This window comes from Elephas maximus, chromosome 1, assembly GCF_024166365.1.
Source record: "Elephas maximus indicus isolate mEleMax1 chromosome 1, mEleMax1 primary haplotype, whole genome shotgun sequence".
Classification (NCBI taxonomy): Eukaryota; Metazoa; Chordata; class Mammalia; order Proboscidea; family Elephantidae; genus Elephas; species Elephas maximus.
The window spans coordinates 31,111,431-31,125,969 of record NC_064819.1 but is presented as its reverse complement, the minus strand read 5'-3'; the positions used below and the strand labels follow the sequence as shown (position 1 = coordinate 31,125,969).

Here is a 14,539-nt window from a genome sequence, read left to right as displayed (position 1 = left end):
TTCAGTATGGACCGCACCTCAACATAAAGAAAACAAAAATCCTCACAACTGGACCAATGAGCAACATCATGATAAATGGAGAAAAGATTGAAGTTGTCAAGCATTTCATTTTCCTTGGATCCACAATCAACAGCCATGGAAGCAGCAGTCAAGAAATCAAAAGATGCATTGCATTGGGCAAATCTACTGCAAAGGACCTCTTCAAAGTGTTGAAGAGCTAAGATGTGACCCTGAAGACTAAGGTGCGCCTGACCCAAGCCATGGTATTTTCAATCACATCATATGCATGTGAAAGCTGGACAATGAATAAGAAAGACCGAAGAAGAGTTGACGCTTTTGAATTGGTGAAGAATATTGAATGTATCATGGACTGCCAAAAGAACGAACAAATCTGTCTTGGAAGAAGTGTGGCCAGAAGGCTCCTTAGAGGCAAGGATGGCGAGACTACATCTTACATACTTTGGACATGTTGTCAGGAGGGATCAGTCCCTGGAGAAGGACATCATGCTTGGCAGAATACAAGGTCAGCGGAAAAGAGGAAGACCCTCAACGAGGTGGATTGACACAGTGGCCGCAACGATGAACTCAAGCATAACAACAATTGTAAGGATGGCGCAGGACCGGGCAGTGTTTCATTCTGTTGTGCACAGGGTCGCTATGAGTTGGAAATGACTCGACAGCACCTCACAACAACAACAACATCATTAATATCACATGCAAGTAAAATTTTACTGAACAGCACTGAAAAACAGTTACAGTGGTACATCAACAGTGAACTGCCAAAAATTCAATTTGGATTCAGAAGAGGACATGGAACAAGTGATATTATTGCTAATCTCAGATGGATCCTGGCAAAAAGAAAAGAATACCAGAAAGATGTTTACCTGTGTTTTATTGACTATGCAAAGACATTCAACTGTGTGGATCATAACAACTTATGGAGAACTTTGAGAAGAATGGGAATTCCAGAACGCTTAATTGTGCTCATGAGGAGCCTGTAGATAGTTCAAGATGCAGTCGTTTGAACAGAACAAGGGGATACTGCGTGGATTAAAAAGAGGAAAAGTGGGAGCCAAGATGGCTGACTAGGTAGAAGCTACCTCGGATCCCTCTTAACAAAGACTCGGAAAAACAAGTGAATCGATCACATACATGACAATCTGTGAACCCTGACCATGAAACACAGATCTAAAGAGTCGACCTGAGAACGAGCAACCACGGGGAAGCAGCAACTGTTTTCAGAGCCTGGAGCAAGCATCCCAGTCAGAAAACCTTGGCACTGGGCTTTGGACTGGGCGCAGGGGAGCTGAGCACCGAACCCTGAGATGGCGCAAACACGGCATGCAGTCCTAGCCCCCAGAAGTGACCTCAGGGGAAGTCCGGCCAATGCACGCAGGCAGCGCAGCGACGCAGCGGCTGACAAGAGTGGAAGTCATCGGGAGGCAGCGACTGGTTTTGGAGCCTGGAGTGCAGCGTCCCAGCCGGGGAACCTTGGCGCTGGGCTTTGGACTGGGAGCGGAGGAACTGACCACGGCTTCTGAGACAGCACAAGCACAGGACGCGGGCCTGACCCTCAGGGGCAATCTAGAGCCAGCCAACAGCACACAGGCTACACACCCCTCAGAAATCTCAGATAAAACAGTCATCACCAAGCAAGATAAGTAACTTTGTCTATATCCCGGGGTGCTACACTCTCCTATCTATCTGATCCCTCCCCTCCCCTTCCCAGCTTCATTAACATTAGAATTTCCTGAGCCAGAGGGTGAAGTGCTCTGCAGTTTTTTTTTTTTTGTCTTTTCCTAACCCATTCTCTTGGCCTGAGAGAAGCAGCTACAAAAAACCCAGGGACCAAAAATCCTTCCCTGACTTCCTGAAATTGGACTGAAAATACAGAACCAGCTCCAGCCAAGCATATGAGATCCACAGTCTTGGGCTTTCATCCCTACAGGGAACAAGGTGGCTATTATAATGCAAAGGCAATTCTGATAGTGATCTGACTGTAATTGTTTTAGCGGATTACTGGAAAGATAAGTTTCCCAGGTCTGATATCTCTGCGTATTAAACAGAGTGCTCACTGACCCGCAACGGGGCACTGAGGGCTGAAGCTACCCCCAGACCACCTAGGCTCCTGCCTTAGGGGTCTGAGGATAGTGACACCTACCAATCTATAGAGGTACATGCATTCGGTGCCTAAGGTACAGCTGCAGAGCACACCCACCGAAGTGCTTTAGGAATAGAGACACACCTACCTCACTGGCACTTGGGGGAAGCCTGTCAGCATCCTGCCCCCACCCCCCCGAGTGTGAAACCCTGATGCTACTAGAATCTGGTGCGCACAACCATCACCACTGCTTCTCTAGGTGGATAGGTGACAGTCTGCACCACATACTCGGTGACCCAAAATCAGATTCTACTCAAGAATAGTGAATGGACTCTTAGGCTTATATATCTGGTAACAGCCCAAACCAGCTGGTAAGAGGACATAAGTGATTCAAGGGCTACAACAATCAAGACAGCGCAATCTAGTAGCCCATCTATGTATATTGAAAGAAAACAAAACAAGATAAGACTCAGTGAGCAAATATAAAATAAATCATTACAATATCTTATAGACGGCTCAGAGATAGCAGTCGATCTCAAACCACATAAAGAAGCAGACCATGATTGCGTCTACAACTCCCCAAATTAAAGAATCAAAATCGTTCCCAGATGAAGATACAATCCTGGAATTGCCAGATGCAGAATATAAAAAACTAATTTACAGAATGCTTCAAGACATCAGGGATGACCTCAGAAATGAAATACGGCAATCCACAGAAAAAGCCAAGGAACACACTGATAAAGCAGTTGAAGAAATCAAAAAGATCATTCAAGAATATAGTGGAAAAATTAATAAGCTGCAAGAATCCATAGAGAGACAGCATTCAGAAATCCAAAAGATTAACAGTAAAATTACAGAATTAGACAACTCAGTAGGAAGTCAGAGGAGCAGAATCGAGCAACTGGAATGCAGAGTAGGGGAGGTGGAGGATAAGGGAATCGACACCAATATAGCTGAAAAAAAATCAGATAAAAGAATTTAAAAAAATGAAGAAACCCTAAGAATCATGTGGGACTCTATCAAGACGAATAACTTGCATGTGATTGGAGTTCCAGAACAGGGAGGGATAACAGAAAATACAGAGAGAATAGTTGAAGATCTGCTGGCAGAAAACTTCCCTGACATCATGAAAGACAAAAGGATATCTATCCAAGATGCTCATCGAACCCCATATAACATTGATCCAAAAAGAAAATCACCAAGATATATTATCATCAAACTTGCCAAAACCAAACATAAAGAGAAAATTTTAAAAGCAGCCAGGGAGAAAAGAAAGGTCTCCTACAAAGGGGAATGAATAAGAAAAAGTTCAGACTACTCAGCAGAAACCATGCAGTCAAGAAGGGAATGGGATGACATATACAGAGCACTGAAGGAGAAAAACTGCCAGCCAAGAATCATATACCCAGCAAAACTCTCTCTCAAATATGAAGGTGAAATTAAAACATTTGCAGATAAACACAAGTTTAGAGAATTTGCAAAAACCAAACCAAAGCTACAAGAAATACTAAAGGAAATTGTTTGGTCAGAAAACCAATAACATCAGATACCAGCACAACACAAGTCACAGAACAGAACATCCTGATATCAACTCAGGGAAATCACAAAAACAAATTAAGATTAATTTTAAAAAGAAAAAAAAAATGCTCAAAATAGGGAATCATTGAAGTCAATATGTAAAAGATCACAATAATCAAAAAGAGGGACTAAATACAGGAGGCATAGAACTGCCATATGGAGAGGAAATCAAGGCGATATAGGACAATTCAAGTCAGGTTTTTACTTAGAAAAATAGGGGTAAATATTAAAGTAACCACAAAGAGGTCTAACAATTCCACAACTCAAAACAAAAACCAAGAGAAACATAATGACTCAGCAAACATAAATTCAACTACTATAAAAATGAGGAACACACAATTTACAAAGAAAAACGTCTCAGCACAAAAAAGTAAGTGGAAAAATGAAATTGTCAACACACACAAAAGGCATCAAAATGACAGCACTAAACACATACTTATCGATAATTATGCTGAATGTAAATGGACTAAATGCACCAATAAAGAGACAGGGAGTCTCAGGCTGGATAAAGAAACACGATCAGTCTATATGCTGCCTACAAGAGACACACCTTAGACTTAGAGACACAAACAAACCAAAACTCAAAGGATGGAAAAAAATATATCAAGCAAACAACAAGCAAAAAAGAGCAGGAGTAGCAATATTAATTTCTGACAAAACAGACTTTAAAGTTAAATCCACCAAAAAGGATAAAGAAGGACACTACATAATGATTAAAGGGACAATTGACCAGGAAGATATAACCATATTAAATATTTATGCACCCAGTGACAGGGCTGCAAGATACATAAAACAAACTTTAACAGAACTGAAAAGTGAGATAGACACCTCCACAATTATAGCAGGAGACTTCAACACACCACTTTCGGAGACGGACAGGACTTCCAGAAAGAAGCTCAATAGAGACACAGAAGACCTAATTGCTACAATCAACCAAATTGACCTCATAGACTTATACAGAACACTCCACCCAACTGCTGCAAAGTATACTTTTTCTTCTAGGGCACATGGAACATTCTCTAGAATAGACCACATATTAGGTCATAAAACAAACCTTTGCAGAATCCAAAATATCGAAATATTACAAAGCATCTTCCCAGACCACAAGGCCTTTAAAGTGGAAATCAATAACAGAAAAATCAGGGAAAAGAAATCAAATACTTGGAAACTGAACAATACCCTACTCAAAAAAGACTGGGTTATAGAAGACATTAAGGAGGGAATACAGAAATTCATAGAATGCAACGAGAATGAAAACACTTCCTATCAAAACCTCTGAGACACAGCAAAAGCAGTGCTCAGAGGTCAATTTATATCGATAAATGCACACATACATAAAGAAGAAAGAGCCAAAATCAGAGAACTGTCCCTACAACTTGAACAAATAGAAAGCGAGCAACAAAAGAATCCATCAGGCACCAGAAGAAAACAAATAATAAAAATTAGAGCTGAACTAAATGAATTAGAGAACAGAAAAACAATTGAAAGAATTAACAAAGCCAAAAGCTGGTTCTTTGAAAAGATTAACAAAATTGATAAACCATTGGCCAGACTGACTAAAGAAATACAGGAAAGGAAACAAATAACCGGAATAAGAAACGAGATGGGCCACATCACAACAGACCCAACTGAAATTAAAAGAATCATATCAGATTATTATGAAAAATTGTACTCTAACAAATTTGCAAGCCTAGAAGAAATGGATGAATTCCTAGAAAAACACTACCTACCTAAACTAACACAATCAGAAGTAGAACAACTAAATAGACCCATAACAAAAAAAAAGAGATTGAAAAGGTAATCAAAAAACTCCCAACAAAAAAAAGCCCTGGCCCAGACGGCTTCACTGCAGAGTTCTACCAAACTTTCAGAGAAGAGTTACCACCACTACTACTAAAGGTATTTCAAAGCATAGAAAATGATGGAATACTACCTAACTCATTCTATGAAGCCACCATATCCCTGATACCAAAACCAGGTAAAGACACCCCAAAAAAAGAAAATTACAGACCTATATCCCTCATGAACATAGATGCAAAAATCCTCAACAAAATTCTAGCCAATAGAATTCAACAACATATCAAAAAAAATAATCCACCACGACCAAGTGGGATTTATACCAGGTATGCAAGGCTGGTTTAATATTGGAAAAGCCATTAATGTAATCCACCATATAAATCAAACAAAAGACAAAAACCACATGATCTTATCAATTGATGCAGAAAAGGCATTTGACAAAGTGCAACCCCCATTCATGATAAAAACTCTCAGCCAAATAGGAATTGAAGGAAAATTCCTCAACATAATAAAGGGCATCTATACAAAGCCAACAGCCAACATCACTCTAAATGGAGAGAGCCTGAAAGCATTTCCCTTGAGAACGGGAACCAGACAAGGATGCCCTTTATCACCGCTCTTCTTCAACATTGTGCTAGAGGTCCTAGCCAGAGCAATTAGGCTAGACAAAGAAATAAAGCGCATCCGGACTGGCAAGGAAGAAGTCAAATTATCTCTATTTGCAGATGACATGATCTTATACACAGAAAACCCTAAGGAATCCTCCAGAAAACTACTGAAACTAATAGAAGGGTTTGGCAGAGTCTCAGGTTGTAAGATAAACATACAAAAATCACTTGGATTCCTCTACATCAACAAAAAGAACATCGAAGAGGAAATCACCAAATCAATACCATTCACAGTAGCCCCCAAGAAGACAAAATACTTAGGAATAAATCTTATCAAAGATGTAAAAGACCTATACAAAGAAAACTACAAAGTACTAGTGCAAGAAACTAAAAAGGACCTACATAAGTGGAAAAACATACCTTGCTCATGGATAGGAAGACTTAACATAGTAAAAATGTCTATTCTACCAAAAGCCATCTATACATACAATGCACTTCTGATCCAAATTCCAATGAGATTTTTTAACGTGATGGAGAAACAAATCACCAACTTCACATGGAAGGGAAAGAAGCCCCGGATAAGTAAAGCATTACTGAAAAAGGAGAAGAAAATGGGAGACCTCACTCTACCTGATTTTAGAATCTATTATACAGCCACAGTAGTCAAAATAGCCTGGTACTGGTACAACAACAGGCACACAGACCAATGGAACAGAATTGAGAACCCAGATATAAATCCATCCACATATGAGCAGCTGATATTTAACAAAGGCCCAGTGTCAGTTAATTGGGGAAAAGATAGTCTTTTTAACAAATGGTGCTGGCATAACTGGATATCCATTTGCAAAAAAATGAAACAGGACCCATACCTCACACCGTGCACAAAAACTAACTCCAAGTGGATCAAAGATCTAAACATAAAGACTAAAACAATAAAGATCATGGAAGAAAAAATAGGGACAATGTTAGGAGCCCTAATACAAGGCATAAACACAATACAAAACATTACCAAAAATGATGAAGAGAAACCAGATAACTGGGAGCTCCTAAAAATCAAACACCTATACTCTTCACCAGAAGAGTAAAAAGACCACCTACAGATTGGGAAAAAAATTTCAGCTATGACATCTTCTACCAGCACCTGATCTCTAAAATGTATATGATTCTATTAAAACTCAACCACAAAAAGACAAACAACCCAATCAAAAAGTGAGCAAAGGATATGAACACACACTTCACTAAAGAAGATATTCAGGCAGCTAACAGATACATGAGAAAATGCTCTCGATCATTAGCCATTAGAGAAATGCAAACTAAAACTACGATGAGATTCCATCTCACTCCAACAAGGCTGGCACTAATCCAAAAAACACAAAACAATAAATGTTGGAGATGCTGCAGATAGATTGGAACTCTTATATACTGCTGGTGGGAATGTAAAATGGTACAACCACTTTGGAAATCTATCTGGCGTTTTCTTAAAAAGTGAGAAATAGAACTACCATAGAACTCAGAAATCCCACTCCTTGGAATACACCCTAGAGAAATAAGAGCCTTTACACGAACAGCTATATGCACACCCATGTTTATTGCAGCACTGTTTACAATAGCAAAAAGCTGGAAGCAACCAAGGTGTCCATCAATGGAGGAATGGTTAAATAAATTATGGCATATTCACACAATGGAATACTACGCATCGATAAAGAACAGTGACGAATCTGTGAAACATTTCATAATGTGGAGGAACCTGGAAGGCATTATGCTGAGTGAAATTAGTCAGATGCAAAAGGACAAATATTGTATAAGACCACTATTATAAGATCTTGAGAAATAGTATAAACTGAGAACACATACTTTTGTGGTTACGAGGGAGGGAGGGTGGGAGAGGGTTATTTACTGATTAGTTAGTAGATAAGAACTACTTTAGGTGAAGGGAAGGACAATACTCAATACACGGAAGGTCAGCTCAACTGGACTGGACCAAAAGCAAAGAAGTTTCTGGGATAAACTGAATGCTTCGAAGGTCAGCGGAGCAAGGTCAGGGGTTTGGGGACTATGGCTTAAGGGGACTTCTAAGTCAATTGGCAAAATAATTCTATTAAGGAAACATTCTGCATCCCACTTTGAATTGTGGCATCTGGGGTCTTAAATGCTAACAAGCGGCCATCTAAGATGCATCAATTGGTTTCAACCCACCTGGATCAAAGGAGAATGAAGAACACCAAGGTCACACAGTAACTATGAGCCCAAGAGACAGAAAGGGCCACACGAACCGGAGACACTACATCATCTTGAGACCAGAAGAACTAGATGGTGCCCGGCCACAACCGATGACTGCCCTGACAGGGAGCACAACAGAGAACCCCTGAGGGAGCAGGAGAACAGTGGGATGCAGATCCCAAATTCTCATAAAAAGACCAGACTTAATGGTCTGATTGAGACTAGAAGAATCCTGGCGGTCATGGTCCCCAAACCTTCTGTTGGCCCAGGACAGGAACCATTCCCAAAGACAACTCATCAGACATGGATTGGACTGGAAATGGGTTGGAGAGAGATGCTGATGAAGAGTGAGCCACTTGTATCAGGTGGACACTTGAGACTGTGTTGGCATCTCCTGTCTGGAGGGGAGATGGGAGGGTAGAGAGGGTTAGAAGCTGGCAAAATCGTCACAAAAGGAGAGACTTGAAGGAGGGAGCAGGCTGACTCATTATGGGGAGAGTAAGTGGGCGTATGGAGTAAGGTGTATATAAGCTTATACGTGACAGACTGACTTGATTTGTAAACTTTCACTTAAAGCACAATAAAAATTATTTAAAATAAAAAAAAAGAGGAAAAGTGTGCATCAGGGTTGTATCCTTTCACCAAATGTATTCAGTGTATATGCTGAGCAACTAATCCAAGAAGCTGGACTGAAAAAGAACATGGCATCAGGATTGGAGGAAGACTCATAATAACCTGCATTATGCAGATGACACAACGTTGCTTGCTGAAAGTGAAGAGGACTTGAAGCACTTACTGATGAAGATCACAGACCACAGCCTTCAGTATGGATTACACCTCAACAGAGAGGAAACAAAAATCCTTACAACTGGACCAATAAGCAACATCATGATAAATGGAGAAACGATTAAAGTTGTAAAGGATTTCATTTTACTTGGATCCACAATCAACGCCCATGGAAGCAGCAGTCAAGAAATCAAAGGACGCATTGCATTGGGTAAATCTGCTGGAAAGGACCCCTTTCAAAGTATGAAAAGGCAAAGATGTCATTTTGAGGAAAAATGTCCAACTGACTCCATTTTCAATTGCTTCACATGCACACAAAGGCTGGGCAACGAGTAAGGAAGACTGAAGAAGAACTGATGACTTTGTATCAGGGCGTTGGTGACGCATACTGAATATACTGTGTACTGACAGGAGAACCAACAAATCTGTCTTGGAAGAAGTACGTCCTTAGAAGCACGGATAGTGAGGCTTTGTCTCACATACTTTGGACGTGTTATCAGGAGGGACCAGTGCCCAGAGAAGGACATCATGCTTGGTAAAGTACAATGTCAGCAAAAATGAGGAAGACCCTCAATGAGATGGGCTCAAACATAGCAAGGGTTGTGAAGCTGGTACAAGACTGGGCAGTGTTTTGTTCTGTTGTACACAGGGTTGCTGTGAGTCAAATCTGACTTCACTGCACCTAACAACAATGTGATTTAGATTATATGTGTACGCAGAATAATTCAGAAATCCGTATCTTGTAACTTTCTCTGAGTTTTGGTTGATTTTGGCTTAACCTGCTTTCCCTCTGAGAGTTTCTCTCAAGTTTTCATTGTTTGTTAGTATCTCAAGGAGAAGACTGCCCACTCCGAATACTGGTTAATGGCTGTGGAGATTAAGTTCCACACTTAAGAGTCTGCAGGAGGTAGCTGAATACAGCCCATCTATCCTGCTCTTGCCTTAGGAAATTCATTACAGATTTTCTAATTTCCTAAGAAAAGCAAAAGAACACCCAAAGTTGATTGTTCTTTGGCATCTGTAAGAACCCTTCCAGGACAAAGGGAGAAGGAGGGTAGAAGGTCTGGGATTTAGTATTTAGTAAATCAATGTCTACTACTGACTGAAGAAGCCAAAATTGCAGCTGGCAGAAAATTACACTGGTGTGATTCCCTAAGCTTGCATAGCGTCTGCCCGTACAGCACTCTGTGCCCAGTACGTGAGAGCCAAGGCCGGTGGCCCATCACCTACACAGCTTGTCCACAAAGCAGCAGACTTCTCTGGAGGTGAGAACAAATGGTCCCTATGCCCATGGAAGCTTCACTTCTGTGATGTTCTACAAACACCGTCTGCATATGCCTGCTGGTCAATTCTTAACCACTTCCTCTGAAAGTCCCTGATTCACAAACCCAAAAGAAGCCCTCTGAGAATTTTAACCTTAAAATTGAGGCTTTCTAATGGCAGCGTTTCCAAGGGCATTCTAAAGTTCGGCATGACTTATTTCTTGATTCTCCTCCAAATGATGATTAAAAACAAACAAACAAAAAATATGTATCATTCTTTTGTCTCAAGTTAAGAATTACAAAGCGGATTTTATTCTCAAAGGCATTTCTGTGGAATCTAAAAATAGGGCAATTTATGGGAAGAAGAGCAGATTTGGCAACATGTAGTAATTTCTTAATTTTAGACCTGAGCCTTCAGTTAATTGTAATTCTCTTCTGTTGCCACTTGTCTGACCGTGTTACTTCAGTACCCAGAGGGAATAACGTGTTATCATGGGCGGATCTAGTCTGTGCTGTCCAAACCCATTGGTGCTTTAGAGAAATGCCAAAATAAACACACCCAAGAGCGCTGAGCCTTCGAGAATGAATGTAGGTGAGAATTCTGTTTATCTACAAACCTCCTTGAATCAATGAGCTCAAACGCTATTTCCTAAGAAAAGGGGACGGGGGGCTAGTTTTAAAGATTCGTTTGAGCACTGCTTATGGTTATTTGAAATTATGTTGGCACCAGTATTTTTTGGAAACCCCTACAAAAAATACAGAAGAAATGACAATACTACTTTTAGAGTGATTAAAAAAATAAAAAGTCCTACTTAGGTAAACTACATAGTTAAAGGGAAACCCTGGTGGCGTAGTGGTTAAGAGCTATGGCTGCTAACCAAAAAGCTGGAAACTCTACAGGGCAGTTCTACTGTGTCCTATAGGGTCGCTATGAGTCAGAATCAACTCAAGGGCAGTGGGTTTGGTTTCATTTGGACATAGTTAAAGCTGCTTTTACTGTCATAGGGAGGCAGCTTGAATAGACATGGACACCAAGTATGGAAATCCGTTGTTTCTAGGAGGCAGAGGCTTCAGGCTAAAGGCCGTTGTGCTGTTGTTAGGTGCTGTTGAGTCGCTTCTGGTTCCGATTTATGGTGACCCTATGTACAACAGAACGAGACACTGCCCAGTCCCACGCCTTCTCGCAATCCTTTTTATGCATAAGCCCACTGTTGCAGCCACTATGTCAATCCATCTTGTTGAGGGTCTTCCTATTTTTCACTAATGCTCTACTTTACCAAGCGTCATGTCCATATCCCGGGACTGGTCTAAAGGTAGACTAAAGGTGGGATAAACCCCCATCAAGCCAGTTGCCCACAAGTCAATTCCAACTCATGGTGACCTCGTGTGTGCAGAGTAGAACTGTGTTTTATAGGGTTTTCAATAGCTGATTTTTTAAAGTAGATCACCAGACCTGTCTTCCAAGGTGCCTCTGGGTGGGTTCAAACCACAAACCTGTCAGCTGGTAGTCAGGCTATTAAGCATCTGCATCACCCAGGGAGTCCTAAAGGTAGGTTAAGGTATAGGAAAGATAATAAGATTAAATATGTTTCCTTCTTAGTTACTATTTTAACAGGCCAAGAAGAGGAATTTTGTCCTTGGCATACTTTCAGAAAAAGGAATCATGCCAGATTAAATATCAAAGGTAGGGGAAGATGCTGGAAAATGAAAAAAAAAAAAAAAAAAAACACAAGCCGTAATCATGTTGAAAACTAAAAGTTTGGCTGTTCAAATTCACCAGTCGCTCCTTGGAAACCCTATGGGGCAGTTCTACACTGTCCTATAGGGTTTGGTTTTTGTTTTTTAGGAGAGAGAAGAGCATGGGGCAGAAGGAAGATGGAGAATGGGTGATGAAGATGATGAGAGCAGCTACCGTTTACTGAATGGTTACTCGTTGTCAGGCTCTGCGCTTGTATATGGTACAGTTTGTGGTCTGTTATTACACTGAAAGGTTGGTGGTTCAAATCCACCCCGTGGCACCATGGAAGAAAGGCCTGGTGATCTGCTTCCGTAAGATCACTGCCATTGAAAACCCTATGGAGCACGGTTTCTAGCTCTGAAACATGGGGTCGTCCTGAGTCAGAATGGATTTGACTCAATGGCAACAAGTTTAGTGTTTGGGCTTATGCTTGTATCACTTATATCAGCTTATTCAATTCGGTCTTCACAAGGACTCACCCAAGATTCTGTTTGTATGGACATGCTTTTCTTTTTTTAATTCTTATCAACTTTGTTAAGAAGAGGAAGGGATCTAAAATGCATCAACTGGTCCGAACCCACCTGGAGCAAAGGAGAATGAAGAACACTAAAGACACAAGGAAAATATTAGCTCAGGAGACAAAAGGGCACATAAACCAGAGGCTCCATCAGCTTGAGATCAGAAGAATACACACTCACATAAAAAGACCAGACTTAATGGTCTGATTGACTGGAGGAACTCCCGAAGCCCTGGCTCCCATATGCTCTGTTAACCCAGAACTAAAACCATTCCTGAAGCCCACTCTTCAGACAAAGATTAGACAAGGCTATAGAACAAAAAATAATACACGTGAATAGTGTACTTTTTAGTTCAAGCAGATACACGAGACCAAACGGGCAGCTCCTGTCTGGAGGCAGGATGAGAAGGCAGGAAGGGACAGGGACTGATTGGATGGACATGGGAAATGCAGGGTGGAAAGGAGGAGTGTGCTGACATATTATAGCGATTGCAAAGAGTGTCACATAACAATATGTGTATAAATTTTTGTATGAGAAATTAACTTAAGCTATTAACTTTCACCTAAGGCACAGTTAAAAAAAAGAAGAAGAAGAAGAAAGGGCTGAACCTCTTTGCATTCAGCTCTGGGGCTGGATCTAGATTCAATATTATCCCCATTTTACAGATGAGGAAATAGGCTTAGAGTGGTTAAGTAGCTGTCCCAAGTCACAGAGCAGAGATCTGAGCCCAAATCTAGGTGACTTCTTTACCACCTGGCTGCAAAGCCCACCTGCCCCGGTTAGCTAACAAGGCGGTGTGGGCAGTGGAGCGGCTGCTCACTTCTGTTGAGGGAAGCATGCGGAGCAGTAGGAAAACCCTGCCCTAGACACCACTCGGTCTTAGTCGGAGAGGGAGGCTCCACCATCGTGGTCCCACCAGGCCTCCGGATGAAGGCATGTGCCACCTGGTGCCCACAGCCTCACCTGACAGTGCCACTGAACAGCACCGGCTCCTGAGGGATAATGGAGAGCTTGCTTCGTAGGTCAGCAAGGCCAATGTCGCTGATTCGTACTCCATCAATTCTGATGCAGCCTCCAGACAGCTCCACCAGGCGGAAGAGGGCCATCCCCAGAGAGGACTTCCCTGACCGGGCAGAAGATGCAGAAAAGTAGTTTAACCAGCAAAGAAAAAACCAGTTTACTCTCAGGCCAAAATCTTCTATTTTTCTATTTCTGTTCAACCATTGATTCAGCTGCTTAACTGAGATAATGCGTAAGATAGCCAGAAAGAGAAGAAAGTGAGGGCCTTTCCTCAGCTATCAAGCATATGTGTTTATATCACACAGCTTCAGCCTGAGGAGTGCAAGGGACAGTCACACCGGCATGACAGTAAAACAGAAAAATACCTGCTTCTCACCTTAGGAGCAGGTACCCAGGGGTTAATGCCTCTCAGGCAATTAAGAGGAAAGATCTTACAGGAGGGAGCTAGGGGCAAACCACAGGACAAGGTCTCTCCTCTCTTCTGTCCTCTCATTGTAGCTGAGAGAGAACTAAGAGAAGGCATCTCACTGAAGTGGGTTTGGGGATTGCAAATAATACTTTCAGTAGTATGGTGATAAGTAGAACAGTGTTTCTTAATGGAACCTTCATTTTAAAAGTTATCTATGTAATACAAGAAGACAGTATCAATCTCCCATCATCTTATTACTGTTATTTTTTTAACATATACAAGAACACAGTATCAATCTCCCATCATCTTACCACTGTTATTTTTTAACATATTTTCTTTCAGTCTTAGCCCGCCCCAGCTGAGATCATACCAGATACAACATTGTAATTACTTTCCTTTTCACTTAACATTATGTAACAAGTGCCCAACCCTATTAAAAAATTTTTTAAGATAAAATTTTAGTGGTTGCAATGTATTTTATCATGTGGGTGTACTCTTCTTA

At 41.2% G+C, this 14,539-nt stretch overlaps 1 protein-coding gene across 2 annotated transcripts in view; it reads right to left on the bottom strand.

The window, feature by feature from the left end:
* Positions 1 to 14,539, bottom strand: part of ABCC5 (ATP binding cassette subfamily C member 5) — a 115,247-nt gene that overhangs the window by 11,976 nt on the left and 88,732 nt on the right. For both annotated transcript variants that reach the window (XM_049881471.1, XM_049881472.1), the window contains one exon: positions 13,572 to 13,731. In XM_049881471.1, the coding sequence (XP_049737428.1) occupies positions 13,572 to 13,731 (160 nt within the window). The remainder of the gene's footprint in view (positions 1 to 13,571; positions 13,732 to 14,539) is intronic.